Source organism: Zonotrichia leucophrys, chromosome 1, assembly GCF_028769735.1.
Source record: "Zonotrichia leucophrys gambelii isolate GWCS_2022_RI chromosome 1, RI_Zleu_2.0, whole genome shotgun sequence".
NCBI classification, from domain to species: domain Eukaryota; kingdom Metazoa; phylum Chordata; class Aves; order Passeriformes; family Passerellidae; genus Zonotrichia; species Zonotrichia leucophrys.
In genome coordinates this window covers 93759326-93786007 of record NC_088169.1, presented here as the reverse complement: position 1 = coordinate 93786007, position 26682 = coordinate 93759326, and the positions used below count along the sequence as shown (strand labels likewise).

General features: G+C 41.3%; 2 protein-coding genes across 2 annotated transcripts in view; both read left to right on the top strand.

Annotated features, from left to right (window-relative positions):
• Nucleotides 1-927: 927 nt before the first annotated feature.
• On the top strand, nucleotides 928-11031 carry METTL16 (methyltransferase 16, RNA N6-adenosine). The gene is made up of 9 exons (XM_064722765.1): nucleotides 928-1143; nucleotides 1272-1471; nucleotides 4340-4480; nucleotides 5510-5625; nucleotides 6402-6544; nucleotides 7724-7793; nucleotides 8605-8694; nucleotides 9596-9769; nucleotides 9860-11031. Exons 1-9 carry the CDS (start codon nucleotides 1016-1018, stop codon nucleotides 10475-10477), a joined length of 1680 nt encoding a protein of 559 aa, XP_064578835.1. The 5' UTR covers nucleotides 928-1015; the 3' UTR covers nucleotides 10478-11031.
• Nucleotides 11032-12026: 995 nt separating this feature from the next.
• The window catches only part of POLQ (DNA polymerase theta), a 53013-nt gene continuing 38357 nt past the window's right edge, over nucleotides 12027-26682 (top strand). The window contains exons 1-6 of the mRNA XM_064722751.1: nucleotides 12027-12225; nucleotides 15758-15940; nucleotides 16671-16801; nucleotides 18201-18357; nucleotides 22279-22387; nucleotides 25037-25256. Coding sequence (XP_064578821.1) covers nucleotides 12027-12225; nucleotides 15758-15940; nucleotides 16671-16801; nucleotides 18201-18357; nucleotides 22279-22387; nucleotides 25037-25256 — 999 coding nt within the window. The remainder of the gene's footprint in view (nucleotides 12226-15757; nucleotides 15941-16670; nucleotides 16802-18200; nucleotides 18358-22278; nucleotides 22388-25036; nucleotides 25257-26682) is intronic.

Sequence of the window (26682 nt, the reverse complement as noted above, 5' to 3'; positions counted from 1 at the left end):
CCAAGCATTCTTTCGGCCTAGTTATACGTGATTTTCAGGAACATTTAACCCTGTACTAACAGCTAAATGCAGGAATTTTGCAGAAATCCATGGCTATGAGGTGTTTCAGAGAGTGCTGAAGATTCCTTCAAGGTAACAAAGGTGACTTGGGTAGGTAATACATGTGAAGGTGGGAGTGGAGGCTCTTCATGCTGCTGCATGGACAGAGCAGCCCCCAGAGAAACGCAACTGTTTATGTAATTTCATTTATTTGTCTCCATTACTCATTGAGCATCTAACGCTGAAGCAATGATACCTGTATATAGAACATTTACATTTTAACTGCACGGGGTCCAGCTCTGGTCCCGCAGCATGAGGAGGACATGGAACAGTTGGAGCAAGTCCAGAGGAGGCCAAGATGTTGATGAGAGAACCGGGGCACCTCCCGTGAGAGCACAGGCTGAGGAAATGGGCTCTGTTCATCCTGGAGAAGCGCCTGTGGAGACCTCCCAGCAAACTTTAAGGATCTGAAGGGAAGCTGGAGAGGGACTCTTCATCACTGTTTTGACAGGGCAAGAAGTAAACTGAAAGAGGGGAAATTCAGGCTGGATATTTGGGAGCAATTCTTTACCGTGAGGGCGGTCAGGCACTGGCGGCTAGGGGGTAACCATGGCCACGTTCAAGGCCGGGCTGGACGGGGCTTTGAGCAACCCGGTCAACTGGGAGGTATCCCTGGGGTTGGGACTAGATAGTCGTCAAAATCCCCTGTAACCCATAACATTCCGGGATCCTATGGAACCGCGCTGGTCACTTCTCCGCCTCAGCAATGGCACCTCCCTCGCTGCGGCGGCGGGCGCTGCTCCGATCGTGGCGGCGCCCACCTGCCCCCCCCGCGGCAGCCGAGCCTTGGTACGGCCCGCGGGGCCGCGGTGCGCGCCGGGAGCGGGCCCGGCCGGGGGGCGGGGGTGCGGCCGTGATCCCGCTCTCCCGCCGCTGCCGGCACTTCCCGGCACATCCCGGCACTTCCCGGCCCGACATGGCCCTCAACAAGTCCATGCACGCCCGCAACCGCTACAAGGACAAGCCCCCCGACTTCGCCTACCTGGCTGGCAAGTACCCCGAGTTCCAGCAGCACGTGCAGACCACCCTGGCGGGCAGGGTGAGGTACGGCCGGGCGGGATGGGGCGGGCGGGTGTACCCCCGCTGTGTGTGTGTCCCCGGTGTGTCCCTGGTTTGTTCCCCCGGTGTGTCCGGCCCCGGGCAGCCCTGAGAGCTCCGCGTGTGCCTTTCAGCCTGAACTTCAAGGATCCCGAGGCCGTGAGGGCTCTGACGTGCACCCTGCTGAAGGAGGATTTCGGGCTGACCATCGACATCCCCGTGGAAAGGCTCATTCCCACCGTCCCCTTGAGGCTGAACTACATCCACTGGGTGGAGGATCTCATCGGCCACCGGGATGCTGACAAGCAAACCCTGAGACGAGGCATTGACATAGGTAAAGCTAAGTGTTTAAATCCTTATTACCATCAGCGACAGTAGCAGGTACAGTTTGTTGCACGGGGAAACGTCAGGTTTGAGGAACAGAGAGGCCTGAGGTGTGCCGGCTGTGGTGGGAGCACTCTGAGCTCCACAGGTGTTTCATGTGCCTGCTGGGTGGGCAGCGTTGCCCTGCACAAACACAGGAACACCGTGGCACGCAGTTATGTGGCTCTTCAGGGCCTCGACCTCACCTGAGTGCAGCTTTGTGTGCTGTGCTTCTAGAAATGCAGGCAAAAATTTCATTCTAAAGGATCTAGAAAGAGTGTTTCTCCTCAGTGTTCTAACTTGCCATTTGTGTTTTGCTGCTAGTTTATTAATTTTGTTTTTGGATGTCTGTACCAGAGAGTTTGTGAGTTGCATAGCAATATTTTTTAGTGCTCCAGTTAGTGACATGTGCAAAGTGCATATTATATGGCTCTATGCAGATATTTACTGTATGTATTTTGATGTATTGATTAGTAGTGCTGTATTAACATTTTAATTATATGATAAATATAGTCTTGTAGTTAAAAGGTACCTTTTGTAGTTAAAATTAGAACTATGTAAGTGGGATATTTTTATTAAGAAAGGAATGAGGCACTCACACCAGATAGCAGCCACAGGACACCTAAATCTTTTAGAGAAAAAGAATTTATTGCCCTCTTACGAGAAGAAATTAACTTCTTCCCACCTCGAAGGTGCTGTTAGGATTAAGAGGAAGAAGTTGACACTGACCAGACAGAATCCTGTGTTTGGATGGAATTTATGCATCATGTATGAAGTGTATGAATATGCAACAGGCTATTGTTTTTAAGGGTTAATCCTCTGTTAATGTGTGTCCTTTTTGGGGCTCGTGCTGCCCAGGAAAAGGTACCCAGTCGTCCGTAACTCTTTGCTTCTATTGTCTCATATTGTCCTAATTCAAATTGTCCAAATTATTATTACTCAAATTGTATTACTAATTTTATAACCATTTTATTACTATTAAACTTCTAAAATTTTAAAAACAAGTGATTGGTGTTTTTCACATGACATTTTTTCCTGTTATAGGTGTATTTGACAAGTGAATGATATGTCCTTTTTAAATACTAATTTTTATTTTAATTTATTTCAATGCAGTTATGTATGTGAGCTGCATTGTAAAAGAGGCCAAATTAGAAACCAGGGCAAATGCTAGCTAAGCTGTGTTTTGGTTGTAGATGGTCAAAGATTTCTTATTTATTGTTGAGAACAAAATGTCTTTTAAATTGGACCAAGCATCAGCAGATGGATGATACTGTCCACTTTCAGTCTGGATTATTGGGTTATATCAGGATGATGTCTAGATTAGGCAGCAGATAAATAGAAACAGTAGAGGTGTGAATGTGTGAGATATAAACTGATGGCCATATTTTGGTTTTCATTGGAAATAAAAGAAAGGCTCCATAAGAGCTTCCACACACAAATAATAAAATTGGCATTTGGATTCCCAATCTTTGGTTATTCTGTATGAATTATTTAAAAGGCATTAGTGATGATACATTTGAATTTAGTCCACATCTTTTATTTTGTCAATAGAATCTTCCTTTACAGTTCCAGAGGCTTGGTTTCAAAGACTGTTTTGTGCTGAAGAAAACTTAGAATGAAACTGAGAGAAGCTGGAATTTCCTTTGTAAACTGTTTTAATGCTTGACATTAAAACTTTAAAGTTAGTGAATTCCTCAAAGCTGAGGTTCAGTAATCTGTTACTGTGTCAGATTTTATGTTTCTTGGCATCTGCTAGCATGACTTTTTGTAATGGGATTTTTTGTTCTCCTGAAATTTACTGACTTGTATTTTTAGCTGGAGTTGTGCTGGATACCAGGTGTGCATCATCACATGTGTGTCCACAGCAGCTTTCTTCTAGTAATTTTGAAATATCTTAGACAGCTTTTGTGCATTTGATATTAGTTTTCATTTTTGAAAATGATTTCTATGAATTTCATCATGGTAGGTGGCTGGATAGAGACAGATCCTCTAAGTCCTCCACATACTGCAAAATCTTCAGTTTGAGTTTGCATGAGGTTTGATGTTTCAGCTTTGGAAAAGTAGGAAGTCATCCAAGAGGGACTTGACAGAAGTGCTAGAAGTAACCCCTTGCTGTTGTGTACTGACAGATGAAGTTATTCATGATTCAATAAGTCAGTGTTTGTGGGATATCCTTCCCTTTTCTTGTTTCCATTCCCCTTAATCCTAAATTTGATTGTCATTGATCACCTAGGTATGCCATGATTATTTTGTGCTAGCATCCCTCACTTTTTTAGCAAGTTTTTATCTATCTCTCTCTCTCTCTCTCTCTCTCTTTTTGAATATCTTAATTGACACTTAGGTTTCTTTGATAGTTTTGGACATTAGAGAAAGGTAGTCTGATGGAACAGATTTTTTTTTGTGGTTATTGTATGCATCAAAGTAGATTATTTGTGATAGATGATAGAAAAATGCAGAAGAGAGATTTATTTGTGGTAGGGTTTTTGTTTTAATAAAGCCAGAATGTATTTGGCTTTCTTTATATAAATTAACCAATATCATATAGAAGAAAAATAGCTTAAACCAAAGCTGATAGTTTACTAGAAGTTTATTACAGATTATTAAATTTTTTCTTTTATTAAAAGTGCATATTGGACAATGGTATTTTTCAAGTTATAAAAATTAAGTTCATTAAAGAATTGAGTAGTAGATAATCAATAATCAGATAATAATCAACAGATTATTATAATAAATTTTCTTGAAGTTAGTTCTTTTAGGTGTAATAAGTACATAGTTAACAGCCACACTGTGTATAACACCAGTACTTATTTTGCCTTCTCATGGATTTTCACTTCTGCAGGGACAGGGGCATCCTGTATATACCCATTGCTTGGAGCAACTTTGAATGGCTGGTATTTCCTTGCAACAGAAGTGGATGACATGTGCTTCAATTATGCCAAGAAGAATGTGGAACAGAATAACTTGTCTGATCTTATAAAAGGTACAATGTAAGGAAGTATTTAGTAGCATATGAATGTTCTGGCATATTTTTGCCGTGTTCAGTGGAATATCAGAATGTGTATTCCTTCCAAGTATGTTTTTTACTCAATTATTTACTCAATTACTTTTACTGGAGCAAAATATTTACTGAAGTCAGTGCATGCTTAAGCCAAAAAGCTGCCTTGTCTAGCTTGGGATGTGTGGATAGAGAAATACTCTTCCTTACAAAAATCTGAAAGCTAAACTTCACTCTGGGGTGTTTTTCTCTCTGCATTCCTTGTCTCTTACTGAAGAATTTCACAGTGTTTGGGCTATTTCTGCTGGTAGGAGACCTGGAATGCTCCCCTTGGATAATTGCATGATGCTGCCACAAAGGTGTATCTTGTACAGAGAGTTCCTCGTCCTCACTTCTTGAATGAAGTCCTGACACTGCCTGTGGTAGCAGAGGCAGTATGCCAGGCTTGGTCTGGGAATGAACTTGGAGAATTTTCTGAAGGAACACAGTGTAGTAAAAATCGGGTCCATTTATGAGCTCTGAATAAAAACTTTCAGAAGCATCCATTTGAACAACATGTCTTAATCTGTTGTCCATGTCAGTCTTGAAGCTCTGGAACTTGATGTGGAGAACAATGAGAGTTTTCTGTCCCTGCTGCCACTGATTTTTAGTGGTGTGATGGTGTTTCAATACCCTGGAAAAGCAGCTGGCAAAGGAACAGGCCTCATGTGGAGTTTTAGTGCTTGCAGTTGGACAGGCTTAAAGCACATTTGTGGTTGTGTTGGAGAACTTGGCATAACTCAGGTAGTCGTTGTTTTAGACAGATTCATGTGGTTCTGCTGCTGTGTATAAACATACAGGCTGTTTGTATGCTAATCCTTGACCTGAAGTCTTTATTTGCATGGTGATATTTGCTACATCTCTTTTGTAGAAAGCATTGTTTAGAAAGTACAGGTTTTATGCAATGTATAATGTATATAGCATGTTAAATAAAATATGAAGTTCCTTACTGACCAAATTCACTTTTTCTAATAGTGGTTAAGGTACCACAGAAGACTCTTTTAATGGATGCACTGAAAGAAGAATCTGAGATCATTTATGATTTCTGCATGTGCAACCCCCCCTTTTTTGCCAACCAGTTGGAAGCTAAGGTGAGGTAACAAACTGCATGTTACAGGTACTTCAGTAGTCAGTGACAAGATAGCATCAGTTTAACCTCTTGGCTTGGGCAAGGTTGAGTGGAAAATCCCAAATCATAGTGAATAGTTTTTAAGTCTTTCCCTCCTCATCACCTAGCTAGCCCCTAAAGGAAACTTAAGGAAAACTCCTAAAAACTTAAACTGTTGCCCGTCCTAAAATGGAGGATGAGCTGTAGCATTCTTTCACAAGTTCTTGCTGTCTTAGAAAATGAGTTTGGAAAGTAGACAGCTGGTAAATCTGAAATCATGCCTGCTGCATAACAGGCACCTCTGTAGTGCAGAGGAATCAGTTCCTGGAATTTTGCTTAACTGTATTTTTCATTTCCTTAGTCATGTAGATGGTATCATGCAGGTCATGCAATACCCACTGAATATAGTCAGAAATGTATAATGTAGGGCAGTAGAAGGGAAAGTTTAAGATTTAATTATGCACTATAGATTGTAATTGCATAGATGCACTTAGCATGTCTGACATGTATTGGAACCACATATTTCATATTAGCAGAATCCTGGTGTGACAAGTCGCTTACCTAGGTTTGAGATTGTGGGCAATTCACTCAGGTATGTTTATTTTGAGTGGATCTTTGTTATCCATAGTTCTGATGGGGGGAGGATAAGTAGAGGTGGTGGTGCTTGCTTCCCCTAAAGATTAGGATAGGAAGCAGTGTACAAAGCAGCATAACATTTCATTAAATGTTCATGTCAAATGTTTTTGGTTTTTAATCCAGGGAGTTAATTCTCGAAATCCACGGCGTCCCCCTCCCAGCTCTGTAAATACAGGAGGGATCACAGAAATCATGGCTGAGGGAGGAGAACTAGAATTTGTCAAAAGAATTATTCATGATAGTCTCCAACTTAAAAAGAGGTTACGGTAAGTGTTCTGTTCCAGTCAAAAAACCCCAAACTAACACCTTTTATCTTCATCTTTGGCAGAAGTCATGTAACAATGTTATTTCTAGTACCTATGGTCCAGTGGTAATTGCTCAGTTTGTTTGATGATACTTCCACACCCAATTGTTCCTGAGCAGCAATTAGAAGTTATTGCTTAAAGACAGAAGACAAAAAATAGCCTGTACAAGTGACATTTGTAGCTTGCAGCCAAATTAGCATGTGTACCTGATAAGAGACAGATCAGGGTTCATCCTTGAGGATTTTTGGGATGGAAGAGACTTTATGATACTGCTTAGTTATCTGTTGATTACCTAAAAGTTTCTATCTTTTCGTGGCTGCATTTTGGTAACTTGCAGCTTTGCCTGCTAAAGGACACTGTTGTACTGAATGCTGTCTTGGGTGAGCAGAAGCTGCAAAAAAACCCATAATGAGACTTTCTTTTGACCTTATTTTGAAATGGATGGCATGTCTTCAGTTTCCTGACTCTATCATCAGGCTTTCACTCTCCCAGTGTTGGTAACTGGGAAATCTTAAGTTTTGTATTTCAATACATTATATTTATGAATAAACTTTTTTTGATCCAGTCATCAAAAAATGTGAAAGATGGGGTTGTAAAATTGAATAATTTAGATGGAGAACAGAGTTTCATCTGCAGTAATGTTTGGGAGATTCTGAAGATGTGGAGCTGGGTGGAAAGATAAGCTTCACTAGAAGTGGGAGAATAACTTTTTCCTTTTTTTTTCCTGATATTTTCCTCATAAAATATGGGTTACATGATGGAAACCTGGATAAGATGTGAGGGAGCACAAATGATAGTCAGTATGTCTGCTTTTGAGCATGATTACTTGCCAATAGTTGGTTATTCTTTTTGTTCTGATTCATTATTTCAAAGAAAGTGGAGAAGCTGAAACAAATTCTTCCAAGGTATAACATCTTCCCACGACTGAAGTCACTCTTTGAAACAAGATTGCTTTTAGTTCATGTGTTGTTTCTTAAATACTCCTAATGCATTTCTTAAAAGCTCAAAAAGATTTCCCTTTCCAGTCTGTCTTTGGACCTTCTGTTCTGAATTTTGTTGTACTGTGTCCTAGTCACTCTGATTAAGTGTGATTTTTTGTTGTTGTTGTTTTGGTATTTAATTTTGTAATGTGCTTTGCAGATGGTACAGTTGCATGTTGGGTAAGAAATGCAGTTTGGCACCGCTGAAAGAAGAACTTCGAATCCAGGGGGTGAGTTTGCCTGGAGTCCCTATATATCCTGCCTATGTTCTATACAGAATATAGTATGCCTCAATGTATGTGGGTAATTATTGTTGAATTATTTCATGGAGTTTTTATGACAGAAAGGAACTGCAGTTCCATGTTAGGGAAACAACTGAGGTTTAACTGTTGTAGATTCAAAACTGACAGATATTTGGTAAATATTATCTCCAAAGTTTTGTCTTTAGCACATGTTGGAGTATGTCTTCAGTCTAGAAGATTCAGGGTTTCTGCTTTAAAATAGCTTAACAAGGCTATAGTAAAAAAAAAACCCCAAAAATTCTAGCTTTCTAGCAATTTGGTTGATAAAAGAAATAGTAACATGATTTAAGTGGCAGTGTTGTTTTGTGTTCAATTCTGGCACCAACTAAAATTCTCATTTAAGAGGGCTGTGCAAAGGACTTTTGGATGGCTCTCTGGAGGAAGCATTCTCTTCACGAATTCCCATACAAAGAGAATAATTGTGAGATCTGTCCGTGTGTACAGTGGAACGAAAGAGAATGCATGGTGAAATAAATTCCCAGAAAGGTGAATTACCAAAAGCAGATGCTGAGCTAGATACAAAATACCTGATTTTCCTTCTGTGTCCTTGAACTGTTGCACCTCAGTCTTAGTAAAAGGAGAGAAATGAGTGAGGGCCCTGACACCTCTGAGCCACGTCAGAAAGAATCTCCATTTGTATAATGAGAAAATAAGCCTTGTTTGGAAATACGTGTAGTAAAACAATGAGTAAAACAATGTTGTTTATTAATCTGAAATAATGTATTGCTTCTTTGCATAGGTCCCTAAAGTCACTCACACGGAATTCTGCCAGGGACGCACCATGAGATGGGCTCTGGCCTGGAGTTTCTATGATGATGTGCAAGTACCTGTAAGTAGCTTAATTCTGGTTTGCTTGTGATTTTCTCTGCCTCTTACTTGAGGAAGGGCTAATGAGCTATAACTACTGTGATACAAACTGTTCTTCTTCAGACTGGAATATTGGATGTGCTGGGCTGTATGGACAGTGGAATTTCTTAGATGGCTGCCAGTCTGTTAGCAGTTGTGACAAGTGATTCATGAGTGACCCCTGCTGAGGGTGGAAAAAGGAAGCTGTTGTAGGAACTTCCTGTGGGTTTCAGTGAAAATAAGGATCATTTGTAACATACCTCAGATTGTTTAGTAGTAATAAAAATATGCTAAGTTTGGGGCTGGATTTGAATTTAAACTTCCCTCCGAGAACTCAGTTTTAATTTAACATGTGGATTCTGTTACCAAATAGGTATGACCACGTCTAACTCAGACTTGCCTACATGAATGTAAGTGGAGCTTGTTCACCTTAAATGTGAGCCCGTTGCTTTTTTGGATCTGGATATTTGTATATTTGAATATAGGTATAGACAATAACAAATCTTAAGGAAGATGCAAGTAAACCTTCAGTGCAGTTGGATCAAAAGTGGATATTGGCAGTTTGCCTCTATTCCCAAGAGCAGCCACACTTTCTCAGCTCATGGAGAGGTCATAGTTTAAAGGAACAAATGAAGCTTTTTGCCTGATACCTGAAGATAAACTCCTTCTGTCCATCAGGCTAGCATAAAGTGCATGATCCTGTTAGCTGGTTTGAGTCTGAAACTCCTGGGGATGAAATGGAGCACGTGCCAAATGAATGACTGCTTAGTGCCTTATGTTACACTCTTAATCCTCATGTCTTAAGGAATCACAGTCTTCTGAATACAAGTCACCCCACTAATAGTGCATAGCCTTGTAATTCTTTTCTTTCTTTCTTCTTCTAGTCACCTCCCTCTAAAAGAAGAAAACTAGAAAAACCACGAAAACCAATTACATTTATGGTTTTGGCTTCTACAGTCAAAGAGTTGTCTGTCAAAGCTGCAGCTATGGGCTGGGATGCTGTAGAAGCTATTGCTGTGGTTAGAGCCTGGGTGGAGAAGATTCTCACTGATCTGAAGGTACAGTATGAAGTATTAGATGTTAAAACAACGTCCTAATTGAAAGCATAGCATTGAGAGGATTGTATGAAATTCTGTTTTCTGCAATAGGTTCAGCATAAACGCGTTCCATGTGGAAAAGAGGAAATTAGCCTCTTTGTGACTGCCATTGAAAACTCCTGGATTCATTTGAGGAGAAAGAAACGAGAGAGAGTAAGGCAATTACGAGAACTTCCTCGAGCTTCTGAGGATGTTCTGCAAGCAATGGAGGAGGAAAAGAACAGCCAGAAGAGCGTGAGCAACAACTCAGACTGTGAAAACCCCAAGGCTGAAGACTCTGAAATGGGATTTATGGCACCTGATGAGGATGTCCAGATGACAGCAGGTGATGAGCAACCAGAGGAATCTGCTGCCAAAGAAGAGCACAGTGATCCTGTGAAGGAAGAGGAGGTGGAAGCAAAGCAGGGAGAAACATCGCTTGGGAAAGGTCCTGGTGTTGTGAAGGAGGAACCTTGCCCTGCAGAGGAAGCTGGCAATCTGACAGTGGAAAAAGAGCCAGGCCCTAAAGAAACTAGTGGGGGGTTTCTCTTCAAGTGTTTAATGAATGTGAAGAAAGAAGGAAATGATGTAGTAGTAGAAATGCACTGGGTTGAAGGACAGAACAGAGACTTGATGAACCAGCTGTGCACGTACTTGCGGAACCAAATTCTTCGATTGGTTGCTAGTTAGCTCTTTTTCCTACTTTGGTAAAGTAGGTGTGTCCTCAGATTTTGTAAACTATTTTTAATGAATTAAAAATTTCAGATAGCAAAACCTGTCTTTTCCCCCTTAAAAAAAAAAGAAAGAAAGAAGAGTAGAATGAAGATAGATGTCTCCTTTAATATTTTAAATAGCTTTTTCAAAAAGGTAGGGAGGATGTGAAGTGATGAGGCAGTAATAGATTTCATACTGCAGCTGTAAAACTACATGTTGAAGTGAAACCTGTTTATGCTGTGAACATTTTAAATATCAGCAATGCTTATTCTGGTCTTTTTCTGGCAGAATAGAAATATATATTGTTACTAAGTGGAAGTCTTTACCGAGTTATTTTCTTCAATATTTTTTCAGTACTAATACAGGAAATGGTTAGTCTGCAGTGGGAATTGTTTCCTGCAGTGAGAGCCTGTAGCAGAGGATTTGTGTATGCCTCTCCTCCCTTTAATGTATCTAACTTTTGGTCAACAGAGTAGCAGCATAGATACATTCTCCTAGTGTCAATTCATTAAAATAATTGCTTTTGGGGAAAAGTGTGTGTTGTGTTTATCTGGTGCTTGGGCTCTGAAACACAGAACTTGAACAATGAAAGAAATTTTTTGAGCTGCTTGATTTAAAGACGATTAAAATACGTTGACTCTTCCATTGGATCATCCTTTACACTTAGTCAGATATAAATGTCTGAAATGACAGCAGTATTCTTAAAGAATTTTCCTTCCATTTAATTTTAAGCTTTAATGATGGAAATGAGAGCATATGCTCTTCTTCAAGGGCCAGAAATTTCTGCATGTGTGTTTTAGATGATGACCACTGGTCCTGCTTCATGTGAAGTCAGCCTCCTAAGCTGTGGTCCATTTCTCTGAAGAGATACAGAACATGAAGAGCTTTTCTGAGAGGAGAGTGTGTGTGTGTGTGTTACCCAAAACAAAGCAGCAGTGTCCGGAAGGAAATTATTGTGTGTGTTCATATTCCTGCTTGCAGTGTTCATCCTTTGCTGTCCGTATTTTTGGAAAGATCAGTATGCTCAGTTGAAATGAAAAGACTTAGAAAAACTTTGATTTTTTTTATATAATGCTTCTTAACACTTCTGTGGGTGATGGACAAAGACATGCATTCTTTGGGTACTGCAGAATTTTCGTAGAACTGCTCCTCAGATTCACTTTGCTGAGGAGAGGTAAAACCAGTCCTAGTCTTTTAGAATCTGAAATATTTTGGCGTCAGAGACGTTAGAAACAGCAAACGAGGCTGTTTGTCCTCTGGGCCCTCTCCTGTGCAAGGTAAGCCTTGTTTGGTTGAAGCAGACCCTTCATTGAATTATCTCAGCCTTTCACCGGTACAGCGCACGTTACCGCACGCCTCGCTACACTCGGAGCGCTGCCTCGCAAACGCCGGTGTTTTTGCACAGACAGCCCCTACTCTGCGGGGGCCGCACGCCTCGGGCCTGCCGGGCTGCTCGGTTCCCTGCTCCGTCCGTTCCCGGCTCCCGAGGCCGCCCTCCCGCCGGCCGGGGCGGGGCCGGGTTTGAATGGCGCGGCGGGAAGATGGCGGCAGCACCGTTATCCTCCCCCCGAGCGGTGCCGCCGCAGCCTCGGCCGCGGCGCTCGGCGGCCGCAGCTCCCGCACACCGGGGCGGGCCGTGCCGCCCGGCCCCGCCGCTCCCCGCCGCGCTGTGCTGAGCCCCCCGCCCGGCCTCGACCTCTCCCTGCGCCGCAGCGGCTCGGCAGGTACCTGCGCGGAGAGCGCTGCCTTTCTCTCCCGTTCCCCTTCGTTCCCTCTCCGCCTCCCCTCGGTGGTGCAGCGCGGCGGCTCGGGCGGTGCTGGGCAAGGGGAGCGGGGCTGCGGGGCGCTGCTGGAAGCGGCCCGGGACCCTCCGAGCCTCTCCCGGCGCGGGCGCGTGGCCCCGGCCCTGAGGGCGATGCTGCTCGGGCCGCGCTTCGGCCCTTGCTTTCCTCACGGAGGGCAGCGGCTCAGCCGAGGGACCGGCTTGTGTTTGCGGGGTGGTGGTGGAAGCATTTCCTGCACCCCTCGCGGTGCAGTCGAGGAAGAAAATAAGAAAATGTGTGTCCTGTGCACAGGTCTGAGATGGGGGCATGCTGTGTGTTGGTGTAACAGCGCGCCTTATTCTTGGCTTGGCCTCTAGGTGCTGCCATAATACAGCAATCGGTATCGTCGTTTCTCCTTGGTATACCAGGCTAGATTTGTTTACCTACGTTGAGAAATCGATCAAAGAACACGTAGAGAATACAGAAGAAGTATATTTCTGTATGCAATATACAAGATTTTGTATAAACATCTTGTGGCAAGGTGTCGTATCAAGTGCTCCTGCTGCCAGACAGAGCCGCTTAAAGTGATGCTTCTAGATGCCATACATATATTTTACCAGCTTATTGTGCTCTTGAATCAAGAGAGAAATCAAGATGTATACAGCATCGAGATTGTATACAAGATCTTAAATCAAGATATTTACAAAGCGTCTTGCAGTTTCATCTCTTTTGTGATTTTTCTGTAACTTTTTAAAGCATTTACATCTCTCGGTCTCTTCTCCAGTCATGTCACATCTTCTCACTGATTATACTCTGAAATATACAATTTTGTCAATTTCTGCAAATGGAACAGAGCAAGGAAATTTACACATTTCCACAGTCAGCTCCCCAAAGACAATTCAGTAAGCAGCACTCTTGTGTTTAACTGGCCCCACACTCTGGAACGATTTTCCTTCTGAGAAATCTAATACCTCATGCTTTTAACCAACAATTTGTATCTTCCTAATTTGATTGTTTCTTAGCATTGTTTTAGTAAATAAAAAAAAGTTAATTTCACAGGTTTATTTCTGTACATAGATCTCTAAGCCACAAGTTTCCAAACACATCTTCAGTTCTAATCTAAAGATATTCTCCAAACAGCCGAATCACCTGATCCATTACTCATTCCGTCTTTTACATAAAATTTGTTGGTTTGAACACTAGGGAAAAAGCTTGAGGTCCCATCACATGGGGTTTTTTATGTTTCTGAATCTTAACTCTTGCCTTATTAGTCACTGTATTTGATTTGCGTAGCTTTCTCTGAGAAACCACCAGAAATTTCCCCTATGTTGGACAGAGCCAATGCTGCCACTGGCCAGGGCCATCAGCAATGGCAGTAGCATCTCTAGGATAATTTATTTAAGAAGGGGGAAAAAAGCCTGTGCAATGGCACCTGCAGCTGGAGGAGTGAGAATATGGGGTGGAAGCAGCCTGCAGACACCAAGGTCAGTGAGGACAGAGTGGGAGGAGGCCCTTGAGGTGCCAGAGCAGACATTTGCCTGCAGCCTGTGGTGAAGACCATGGTGAGGCAGGCTGTCACCACCTGCAGCCCATGGTGGAGCAGAGATCCGCCTGCAGCTCGTGGAGAATCCCGTGCTGGAGTGAGTGGATGCCCAAAGGAGGCTGTGGCCCTGTGGGAAGCCAACATTAAAGCAGGTTCCTGGCAGGACCTGTGGAGAGAGGAGCCCATGCTGGAGCAGGTTTGCTGGCAGGACTTGTGACCCCCTGGGGGACATGAACTGGAACAGTTCATGAAGAACTGTGGGAAGGACTCATGTTGGAGAAGTTCATGGAGACTGTCTCCTGTGAGAGGGAGCCCACACTGGGGCAGGAGTGTGGAGGAGTGTGAGGAGCTCCTCTTTGAGGAGGAAGAAGCAGCAGAGCCAATGTGTGATGAAGTGACTGCAACTCCCATTCCCCGTCCCCTTGTGCTGCTGTGGGAAAGGAGGTAGAAAAAATTGTGAGTACAGTTGAGCCTGAAAATAAGGGAAGAGTAGGGGGTAGGTGGTTTTAAGGTTTTGCTTTATTTTTCATTATCCTACTCTGGTTTGATTAGTAATAAATTAATTCTCCCCAAGTCAAGTGTTTTGCCTGTGATGGTAGTTGATGGGTGGTCTTTCCCTGTCCTTTTCTTCACTCATGAACCTTTCACTGTATTTTGTCTCTCCTGTCCTGTTGAGGAGGGGAATGACTTTGGGTAGCTTTGGGTAGCACCTGGTGTCCTGCCAGGTTCAACCCACCACAGTCACAGTTTAGGATGGACAATGCTGGTCTCCTCTGAATTCCCCTTGGGAAGTCTGCCCTGCTTTGTAGCATATTTCTGTTCTCTCACAATGGTGCATAAATTTTTGCTTAGTATTTTATGGTACTTTGATTACACAAAGTGAAGCAAAGCTGTGTAGAGGAGACTGATCATGCAGCAGTGACAGCCTAGATTGGGGTTAACCTCAAGGCAGCAGTTAAAATTTTTGGTGTGATGAGAGAAGAAATGCTGGCTGCTTATGCAGGCTGGTATTATTCATCTAGCCTGCCCTTATGCTGTCAACAATGGTGGGAAGTTTCTTTTAGAATTTTGAATGTACCAATAGAAGAATGGGTGCAGTAGAGGCAGTACACACAATTACTTGGTTTTCATCTCAATTTGACAAGGTCTTTCACAAAATGTTTTTGCTGGAATTATATACATTTATGGGTGATAGGGGAGGCATTCCTGTGCCTCAGAAACCTGGGTGGGACAAAAACCTTGAGTTTTCTTAATAGTTTGGAAAAACAGAGGAGAAGGAGAGGGAGGAGGCAGTGTCTGTAGTCAGCACAAAGTTGTTTAGGGTTACTAAGACAAGAAATAATCAGCAAGGAACTTAATTAAGCCAGAGGAACTGGCAGTATTGTGAAGATGCTATCAGTGTTAATAAACTGAAATATGACACACTGTACAGAGTATCTTGGGCTGCTTGTTTGCTTTAGGTTGTGGTTTTCATTCATCTGTAAAACAAAAAACACTGGGCAGTTCTGTAATCAGTGAGAATTAATGAAATTTCAATAGCAGTAACTTCTTAAGAGGGAAATGCTGTGGGTGAAGACAAGATGGCAAATACATTGCAGTGCTGTTACATCAATCAGTGCTGAAACTCTCACTGACTATGTATTTGGTAATGGCTGCTCTGTCTCAAAAGCAAATACCAGGGCAAGAGTTTGGTGAAGAAATTAATTAAATGTGGAAAATCTTACAGGAGGAAAAATTGAAAAAAAGATGTCAGAAGATAAGAAAAATGGTGAACCATCCACACAAAATATTGAAAAGTATAGGGCCTTTTTATTGAAAAGTTTATTGCCTTTTCTTGTAATACAGGAGTTTGTAGAGAAGTTTGACATTTGGGTGTATAACCTAAATGACCTCAGATGCAATGATGATACTTGACTTTTTAAATTTTATTTTTATTTTCTCCTTCCAAAGGGCAATATCAGCAGGTAAATGTTCCTGAAGACCAAGCAGACAAGCTGCTCCTTGCAAGCTGGGATCTTCCCAAAGCAGTTTTGGAGAAATACCACAGCCTGGGAGTAGTGCAGATGTTTGAGTGGCAAGCAGAATGCCTGATGCTTGGACAAGTTCTGGAGGGAAAGAACCTCGTTTACTCAGGTATGCAAACACCTGACAAAACCAGTGCCCCCCTAACTTTTCCACTGCCATTTACAAGGACTTATTGGTGCTGAGACATTTGGATCTGACAGGTAGAAAGGTCAAGATTATCTTCTGGAGACATCTTAAGATCTGTCCTGTTTCTGTACCTCAAACTTGACTTAATGATCTCCTTTCCAGATGTGGAGAGAGACTTTTTGCCTCATTTTCTCTTAAAGCTCCTTTAGAAATTGATAATTAGGAGTCAGCTAATGGTGACTCTCTTTTATTACAGACTGTCAGCTAGGAGCTGAATGATACCAACAATTGAAGATATACATACTTCTGAGAATGTTATTTGCTATTAGCTTTTTTTCAGTCCATTTGTCATTTTTCATCACATATTGTGTGTGGGGTGTGTGTGCAGGAGGGGAAGTAATGCAAAAGGAGAAGGAGGAATGATGGACGAGAAATCTGTAGGAAATGACAGTTGGTTGTCCCCCCTTCATGGGAAAAAGGTTCTAGAGCAGCACTGAGAGGATGAAAAACTTGGAGGAGAGGTGGGTGATTTTAGTCTTCCTGACTCTTTATAGGGGTGACTGCAAATGTGGTTGTGGGTGAGAGACATCAACTGAAGAGTCCCACCCCAAGTTCTCCAGTAACTGCTTTCTATGCTAGAGTTGTGATGCTTTTGGATTTATTATTTATACTTTTAAAATTAATTAATCCCCCTCCCCCTTTTCTTTTCAAGCTCCTACCAGTGCTGGAAAGACTCTGGTCGCAGAATTGCTGATTTTGAAGCGAGTCCTGGAGACTCGTAAGAAAGCTCTTCTCATCCTTCCCTTTGTCTCTGTGGCCAAGGAGAAGAAATGTTACCTGCAGGTAGGTAGCATTCAAGGAGGGTGAATTTATGGGTAGTAGTTGTTGGGTCACGTTTTTTAAGCAGAAATGCAAAAGCATGGATTTTGGGGGGAAAAAATTGCTGAGTTTCTTCAAAAAGAAGTTGTAGATAATTTAAAATTTGCTGGAGATAAAGAAATGAAATCTTTAGCCAAAAAGATAAACTTAGAAAAATTTTATGGGGTCAATTCAAACATTTTATTTCAGCTTTGACTCTTAAAGCATTGTTACTTGCATTTATTCACCAATTTGATAATAAACAAAATTTAAATGAAGTCTCTGATGAAAGATCATGTTAGGAAAAGTACAAAGGGAAGGTGTAAATGCTATCTTAAGGATAAAAGTATATTCTAGCTTTCCTTGGGGTATTTCACCACAATTTTGTGCATTTGATTTCACTTTGACTTTGCTTTTTTTTTTTTTTTTTCCTGCCAGAATATGGTTATGTCTTGGCTTCCTCATCCCAGCTATTTAACAAATAAAATTACAGTGATAACACTCTTCAAGACATAAATATTTTTTTCTTGAAAGATTTCCATATCAAACATTGTTGTCATTAGCTAATGACAATGACTAAAACCAAATCCAAACCCAGCAGACATTTTTGCATTTTTGTTATAGTTTGTAGCAGTTGAGACAGTTTGGTTGTTCATTAACTGAGATGGTATCTTAACTTTACAAATTGCTAGGAAATCCTACAAACAAAGTGCAAAAGCTACTTTGAAGTGCTTGATAATGGAGACGCATTTTTGCTTTAATCTTGTAAAACTGGAGGACTATCAGTGCTCTGTTCTGCTACTCCTGGCATGAGGTTTGGCCACAGCTGCACATGCTTGAACTCAAAGGGTGACCTACTTGTGAGGTGCAAATATTTGCATCTTTTGTTAATGCCATGTGGGATATGTCAAAGCTTTGGCACTGCAGTAAGGAGACCTGGAAGAGAAGAATTTACTGTTTCTTGGCTTTCAGTGTGAGATGTGTCATCACTGTGTTTGGAGTTCCATTTTGGCTTTTGCCCAGGATCTCTCAAGACGAAGGTGTCTTTTTACATAAGCCACTGATATCATAAACTGTTGCACTGTGTGTTCCCTAACATTTTTGATATTAGATCTTCTTATACATAGCAGAGGTCCTCATCTTTTACTCGGTTATGTACACTGTCTTGCAATGTGTGCTCTGTGGCTTCTGCTTTGGAATTAAAAAATGACAGTGGGGAGAAGTGTCACTAACTGGCTGGGATATGGCTTTAATCCGATTAGTTGGCATTAAAAGTACCAGAAATTGTAGCTGTAGAGTGCTGGTTTTATGTGATTCCAGCAGGCAATGGTCAGAAGTTCAGAGTTGTAACCTCGGCATGATGTTCTTTTTCCTTGGAAAACAGGCCCTGTTTCAGGAGGTGGATGTGAGAGTTGAAGGCTACATGGGAAGCATGGCTCCTGCTGGACGTTTCTCTGCTCTGGATGTTGCTGTCTGCACCATTGAGAAAGCCAATGGACTAATCAATAGGCTCATAGAAGAAAACAAAATGGACTCACTGGGTAAAATACTACAGCTTGGCCATTGTGGGGTTTACATATTCTGAGTGCATGTGAAATCATGGGATGCTTCAAATTTTCTGAGTTCTGTAGGTGACAGACATACTATATAGGAATATGCAGCGATTTTCTTCTTCCAGAAAACCTTTTATTTGGATTTAGGAGGACAGGCAGCACTGTTCCATGTAGCTCAGCAGCTGGGATGAGTAAGTAGAATCTGCAGGCTTTAGTTTGTCTCAAATGGATGGCAAGCTGCACTTAACAATGATTCCCATTGCTGGGAACTGTTCTCTAATTAATAAAACTGAATCAAAGTTCTGAGATATGTTTGAGTTCAGGAATTTGTTATGTTCGTTTGTTTTAGACAGAGATTGGGGAATCTGAGATCTGTCTTCATTTAGCTCGAGGAAGAGAAGGAATTACATTCTGTGCTCATCTGGATCCAGATAAGCAGAATGAATACACAGTACTCCTCTGGGTAGGCATTTTGACTGGGAGGGCTGTGCCATTCATTTCTGTCTTGTTTGCTCCAAACCCCTCTGTCCTTGTAACATTGGCTCCTGGGTCACTGTGGCCCTGATGGCCACTAGATAATGAAAGTATTCATTAAGTATTGGGGATAAGATAAAAGCTGAAGAAGCCCAGTGTTTCCATGTGCACTCAAGAGAGATGTACTTTCCTGTTCTAATCAGAAGTTTGTTATTCTCATTTTTTCTCTGCTCCAGAAAGCTGTACCAGGTTATGTTTTACACAGTAATCCTTCCCATCTTCACTCAGTCCTGTAACATAGCTGGGTGATATTTTAAGAATATAAAAATAGATGAGGATCGAACTGCTCTGAGACCTCCACCTTTGAAACTGCTGTTCTGTGTGCATCTGGTATCATCATATTCTGCTGCATTGTGTATCAGAGGAGCTTTTTAGAGAGAAAATGGGAAATAAAACCTTGTAGGTTTTTTCAGAGTGTGAGATCATGGGATAACACATTCACACCTGGATCCATAGGGGCTGAATCACCATGGATGCTTTAGAGACTGCCAGTGGGCTGGAAGATGAGTGCGTGACTGTTGTGCAGCATTTTAAACTCATTCAAATGAAGGATCCTGCAGACCAGCTCAATTCTTGAATGTATATCTTCATCCCTTCACTTGGAAGAAAACCTGTTATTTATTTCAATATATGGATACTTGGTTGAAGGTTTTTTTGCTTGTTTAAGCTAGGGTTAGTGTGATCCTATGTCACCACACTGTGCAAGCTGTACTGCCACCACAAGGCAGACAGTGGGGTCAGGATAAGCAGCTTTCTGTTGGCTTGTATGCCTTGGAAGCATACTCAGAATATTAAAATATATTGTTTAATGATATCATCTTTCAGAAGCTAGAGATACACCAAATCCCTCTGGCTGGAGCCTCCATTTCATCCCTACATGTTGTTGCACTTTCAAAGATTAATGTACTTGAGAGGAGTCTTTTAAATATAAGCAGCCAAGTGACTACCAGATTTGAGTTTGAAGATGTGTTCTCAATACCAATTCCTCCTTAAAGCACCATGTTTTTCTTTCACCATTTGAAAATATCTCTGCTGCAAACCTCCATTTCCCTTATGGCCCATTATGGCCATGTAATAGAAGTAAAGGTAAAATGCTTATTTTTTTTTTAATATACTTCTCTAACATTAATTTAAAAATTAAATTTGATTTTAAAAAGTTATCATTATGTAGGAAATGGACAAGTTTTCTGTTTGGAGGCAAATTTTCATAGAAGCTGTAAAATATGGGTATGAACTGAAAATGCCAGTTTAGCTGTCACCCAAAGGAAGCTTGTCTGAAACTGCAAGATTGTACCTTGTCTTCTAATTAATTCTAAATTTAGACCAGTTTGTAACAAGGGTGTTTTATCTTTTGAGATGAGTTATTGGGAGATGACTGCAATCCTGGCTGGATTCCATCTCAAGCTCGAGCTGTTCCTTTTACTGATGTCAACCCCATGCTGATAGCTCACGTTGCCTTTGGAAATTGTTGAGAGAAACTCAAATCCTCTGCCTGCCAGAGCTCTCTTTGCTGTATGAAGCAGTTAAAAGCAATGTTGTGTTGCTAATTATTATATAAGGTCAGTTTAGAACATCCGGGTACATGGGTGATGATATTCCTCTTGTTCAGCCTCTTGACACTGCTGCTAAAAGAAATCTCTAGGAAAATGATTAGAGAAGAATCTGCTGCTTTCTCAGCGTGTCAGCTGGGAATGGATTTGTAATGTGCTGTTGTGATATTTGTTTCTTAATTTAAACTTGAAATTAAAATGTTACTAGTTGAATTACATTAAAAAAAAATCAAGTCCTTCCTGCTTTTCATTCAAAACTTTTTAGTTTTATACAGGATGGAGAATTAAAACAACCTAGTTATTGTACTGTAAGCATGTCTGGTAGCTCTCAGGTACTTTTTAATAGTTTTTTTTCAGCTGTCTTCTAGGGATACATCTAATTTGCAGACAGAAATAGCAGACTGAGTGTAGCCTCATTTCAGTACCTCTGTGGTATGATGATGGTTTGAAGTGACTTGCTTGGATTTTACTTTGGTAGGTATCTGATTAAACTGTCTTGTCTCAGCTCTGGGAGAGTTCAGGCAGATTGTTGTATGGGGAAACAGGAAGAAGCCTTTTCTGGTAGCTGAACAAACATGAATTTGGTGACCAATGAATTGCCAATGAATTATTTACAAGCAAGCACAGAGTAGAGGAAGTAGAGGAAGACAGAGGAGCTGGATGGGTGGGAGTTTGTAAAAGAGGCTGATGAAGCAGTGCAGCACTCTTTTCTAACTTAAGTGGCTTGAAAGAGAAGGAGGGAGAAAACAGACGGAGAGAGAAGGAACATATGTAGGAAGGAGAGAAAAAAAAGAGAAGGAAAAATAGCATTGAGACAGATAATGTAAGGTCACATTTGCCCTTAAGCTCCTGCTATTTTAGCCGTACCAGAAAGATATTACATAGCTGCACCAGGGAGGAAAAAAAATTCCACAGCAGCAGAGCTAATGAAGTGTGCTGTCCTCTGTGCCCTGCTTTTTTTTGGTTTAACCTTCCTTTATCCTACTCCATCTCCCTGGGACCCTGTCAGCTGGCCAGAAAAGGTACATGCTGCTGCTGGGATGTGTGCAGGAGGTGCACTGGGTGCCTGAGTGGTTGTGGCTCTGTGCTTTCTCCTCAGGGAACACTCTAGTCTGGTCTGTTGTCTCCAGCTGCTGACATTGAGAAGCCTTTTTAGACATTAGTCTTTTAGATATTTCTACACACCTTAAAAATTTGATGGAGGTGGTTAATAGATTAAAATGTCATTTGCAGGAGGTAGGAGGGCAACAAAGCTGTCACATAGGATTTTTTTTCATTAGAAAGCCAAAGCTAAGTAGCAGAGCTCATTCAGGTTTGGTTAATGAAGAGCAATTTAATAGGAAGAAACTCTGCCAGTGTAACTACATCTGCTCTTGTTTTTTTTCTGACACAACTGCATTAGTAAAAAATGATGTTTTTAACTAAGACAGTGATGTCAACAAAAATTTTTTCCTGGCTCATTTGAGTGCTGGAACTTTCCTTTCCAGATACTCTGAAGCCTCAGGGTTTTTACTTGCAAGGAGGTTACAGTACAGATGCTGCAATACTGTTTTGTGTGGTGTCTAGACTAACAACTCAACCGATTTATTTTTATTTTTTAAAAGCTGATTGTGTCTATGTGTGGTTGTGGTGGGTATAAAACCTCATGACATCAGTCATGATCTGTCTCTCTCAGTGACAGAAGGAAGCCATCGTGGTGTTGGTAAGCGTAGATGGATTTGTGAATTTAAATTTCTGTTCATCATGTGGAATGGGAAAGGATTGAGGCTATTTGCTCTTAGTTTGGAGGTTTTTCAGATATGACCTGAGTGCTCTTCTTTATCAGGAGTGGTTGTTGTGGACGAGTTGCACATGCTGGGAGACTCTCATCGAGGATATCTGCTGGAACTTCTCCTGACCAAAGTGAGATATGTTACAGAGAGGGTAGCAAAAAGGTGAGTAGACTGAGATATTTGTCTTTTATTGCTAAATAATTGATGACTCTAAATATTTATTGTCTGTGTGAATGGAAACTTGGGTTAGCTCCAACGTTTTTATGACAGCGATGACCTAGACTATTTTATTTATTAAGATCTCATCACAGCACTTTTCAGGAACCTGCCATTGTAGTTAAACCCTCTTTTCCATGTGGTTTTCAATTTGTGTGCTACCATGGGGTTTATCCTCTCAGGAAAAGAAGTAAGGCTGAAACTTTCGTTTACTTCTTTGGCCTTTTTTTTTTTTTTAACTTTGGATTTTTTTTAAAACAGTTTTGCTAGCAGATTTGCCCTGCTTAATTTTTCAGTGCTTCATGGAGTGGTGTAATTATCCTACTGGAATGCTCTGGTGTGATGGAAGAGTGGGCAGGCTGTTAACTTGTGCACGGTGAATTGATCAGAAGGCTTAGAGGAAATGTCAGCAGTCTGCTTGGTTAGCACTGCTCAGGGTGAGCTCTGCTTTTGCTTATAACATGTGATAGCCTAGTGGTTGCATGTTTTCTTGCCTTTAGCAGAATTGATTTGACTCTTTAGGGGAATAGATAAGATGTTTGAGAAGACCTCTAGAAACTTTTAAGAATTCAGTATCTAGATCCTCAGCACCAAGCTGTCCAGCTGCTCCATAGTGCCCAAACACAGAAAAAAGGAAATGGAAGAGGTGGTGTAACCTTCTTAATCTTTATTGGTGGTGCTGAGAGAAGAGTCAAAATCAACTGTTTCTTTAGCACAAAAAGTCAAATTTTGTCAGTTTTTTTCTGCTGCTTCTTGTCTTGTGTGTTGTACCAGTGCTGGCTAAGCAGAGACCATCTATTTAATTCTGGGGAGCTGCCATTTCTACACTGTCTCTCCACTGGACATTGCACCCAGTATTGCCCATCATGATTTCCAGGAGCCAGCAGTCTAATCACATCTGACTTCTCACATTCTCCCCATAAATCCTGGAAGTTATTACACTTTGGAGCAGTGTGAGTGACTTTGCCACTCCTTTTCTCTTGGTTTATCAGGTAGCTGCAGCACAGGTGCAGGCTCACCCTCTGCTTTACTCCCTTGCATTGAGGAAGCAGGAAGGAGAAAACACTTGCCAGGAGGAAAAAAGTACAGGTGCATCAAGGAATATTCCTGGGAAGACACTTTTTCATCCCTCACCATGCAGGCATGTTGGGACCCAGGTTCTCTGTCTCTCTGTCAGGATCAAGGTGACAGTGCTACCCTGTACCACTTCCTGACATGAAGGAAGTGGCAGCTAATTTTATTTTGGAATCCACTGGATTCCTGCAGCTGAAGACCACATTTTCTCTCAAATGTCCTTCTAAGTCTGTGTTCTGGTGTTTTTTTTTTTCCTCTGTTATTTAATGAACTTATATAAAGTCTTTAAATACTGTCCAGTCTGGCCAGTTATCAGAAGGATCAGTGCCTATCCCATTGAAGTACAAGCTGTGTCTTCACAGCAAGAAAATGTTCTCAGATGGCCACTGCCTGTGTGGGTGTCCATGCTTCTCCAGAAGGCTTTTCCAGACTCAGCCAAAATTCTGCTGCAGATTTTTCTCCCCCTTAGTCACATAATATGCTGTAGAGCTAGAACTTTTTTAAGCCTTGGAGGTCAATAATTGCCTTAGGGAGGAAAAAGTCCAGAGTTCCTGTAGGGACAAAAATCTGTAACCTTGATGGTGAAGCTGTACCAGTAAATGCTTAAAGAGCTTGGATAACAGAGAGTCTGCCTCTCTTCAAATTCCTTGTTTCTGTCTCATCAGTGACTGGCCTTTTATACTCAGCTTCTGGACAATCTTGTTTTCTCTGTCTTGTCTTTGCCAGGATTACCAGGGTCTTCTAAGAAGATTCAGGTTATTTCTGAGCTCACAGTGATTTGTCAGATCTTTTTATTTTTTACAGTCTTGATTTGTGGCTCGGTGCAATGCAAATGAGTACTTTTCAAACACAAGCTTAGAAGCATAAAAAACCCTATTGTGTGGATGTAAAAGCCTGAATTAGAATCTAAATTTGGGTATCTAAATAAACAGTTTGTGTTGTCAGGTTTGTTAGGAGTCCATTACTTCTCACTGTCTTTAATGAAAGCTGCTGTTCAGCATTTTAGGAACAGAAGCTACTTGCTTCTTTACTGTTCTTAGAGCTTTGGTTCCCATATCTAGGAAGACATTAGTCTAATATTATTTGTCCTGAAATGGAAGCAAATAGAAGTGTTTTAATTAAGGTATTTAAGCTTAGAAAGATTGCGGTGGAGATTGAGCCATTCCTTTATTTCCATGTTTTCCATGTTTATTTCCATGTTTTTGTTAGTGGCAAGGAACTAGTTGATCTTTGTTTTCAGTCTCTCCAAATATGCAGTCAATTCATAGCTGTTGGCTACCTAAAGAAGGTAAAGGTTTAGGTTCAAATTGATTAAAAGCTGAATTATCTTGTTTTCAGTGCATAACCTGACCTGTTTTCTAAGAGTAGCGAACGGCTTATTTCTTTGTCAAGAAGTGAAAAAATTAGCTTTGCACTTGAGAGGCTGGAAGGAATTAGATTGAACTGTTTTTTCTGAATTCCATTTTCCAGAACAGTAACCTGTGTTGTCACTAACTTCTGTTTTCTTTTTACCACTTCCAGACACACAAAGAGCACCAGTCCTGGTTTTGGTGGGATACAGATAGTAGGCATGAGTGCTACCCTCCCCAACCTGGGGCTCCTGGCCTCATGGTTAGATGCAGAGCTCTACTGTACAGATTTCCGCCCTGTGCCCCTCAAGGAGTGGGTGAAAATTGGCAGCAACATATATGACTCCTCCATGAATTTAGTGCGAGAATTCCAGCCCAAGCTGCAACTGAAGGTAACAAAACCTTGGGATAGTGCCTTTGGTAGTGCTAAAGTTAAAAAGACAGCTCCTGGTATGTTTTTTATTTATTTTTAAATAGATGACATTCACAACTTTGTTGTTTACTTCATGCTCAAAGTGAGAATAAAATTGGTATTTTTATCTTCTCCTGCCTTAAACAAAAAAAAAACCCAAAATACAGACTCATGAAGGTATTCAAGATTTTTGACTCTGACTTGAAGACATAGTTGACTTTGCAGTTATGTTGTTTCTGAGTACATGACAGATATAAAGAGTTTGATTCTCCCTTTACCAACCACTCTATCTTATGTCTGGAAATCTACTTCCCTTTCATAAATGCAGGTAAATAATTCTTGCTTAGGCCAAGGAATTTGCACTCATAATTGGGAGAAAATATTTGTATTAAAATCTGGTATTGAACCTGCTTGTGTTAAACTGCTAAATTATCTAATTTTGACACTGATTAGAAGGCAGATGCCCATTCCAATTCTTCTGAATTTGTTTTCAGTAGTCAGTCCTTTTGCACACTTGAAAAGGATATGGAAAGTTAGGGGTAAGATACTATGATGATTTCAAAGAACCAGATGGATACAAGTGGGAAATTTGAGCTCTCTACTTGTAGGTCCTTTCCTGTGGAGTCTTTGAAGGGTAAATTCTCTCTCCAGTTGGTTTAACTGCTCTGTATAATACTAGTGTAGTAGTTGGGCAGTACGGGCTGAATGGCAGCAATATTTTGGAAAGTTTTGCACTCCATTCTTGCACTGACATTCTCTTGTCAGTAGCATGGTGGTACAGCAAAGAATAATTATCCTGAAAACAAAAGGAAATGTTTTTCACTAGAGCATTTGGAAGTTAGTTTTTATGTGGTCATATTGAAAAGGTGATGTTGCATTTGGATGTTTTTGAGGCAGTTGCTTTGGATAGTTACTAAATTAAGCAAGAGAAAGAACTAAACTAGGCTTATGACTCAATGGTTTAAAGGAGTTGACTTATAAAATAAGAGTGGGGGATCTTGGGCTTGAAATCTATCACTGGACCTTCTGACTTCTGTGCCTCAGACTGAACCAATAAAAGGGAACTTGGTACTTCACCACTTCAGCTGAATCTGGCTGATTCCTTGTGGAAAAGTTCCTGCCATTGCTCCCCTGTTTTCATTTGCATTTTAGTGCTTTTTATTTCTTGTTGTACGCCTAGATTTTTCTCTTCCTCCTTTGGCCTCCTTGCTACAAGAGAATCTGGCATAGCCAAGCATAACAGATCAATTGCAGGGACTCTCTTAAGATCTTAAAACCAAAGAAGCAAGCTGTAAACAGCAGGTTTTTGCATGAACATCTCTAGAAGTATCCCTAAAAGGCTTCCAGTGTGCTCTGAACACCTGCAGTCTTTGGTTAGCAGGGCTTGCTGAGTGCCTCTTACTGGG

Excerpts from the sequence above, each read along its gene's own strand:
- METTL16 (XM_064722765.1), top strand. The coding sequence starts at position 1,016 with ATGGCCCTCAACAAGTCCATGCACGCCCGCAACCGCTACAAGGACAAG. Across the intron at positions 6,545-7,723 it reads CAACTTAAAAAGAGGTTACG|ATGGTACAGTTGCATGTTGG; the intron begins GTAAGTGTTCTG and ends TGTGCTTTGCAG. Across the intron at positions 9,770-9,859 it reads AGATTCTCACTGATCTGAAG|GTTCAGCATAAACGCGTTCC; the intron begins GTACAGTATGAA and ends TTTCTGCAATAG.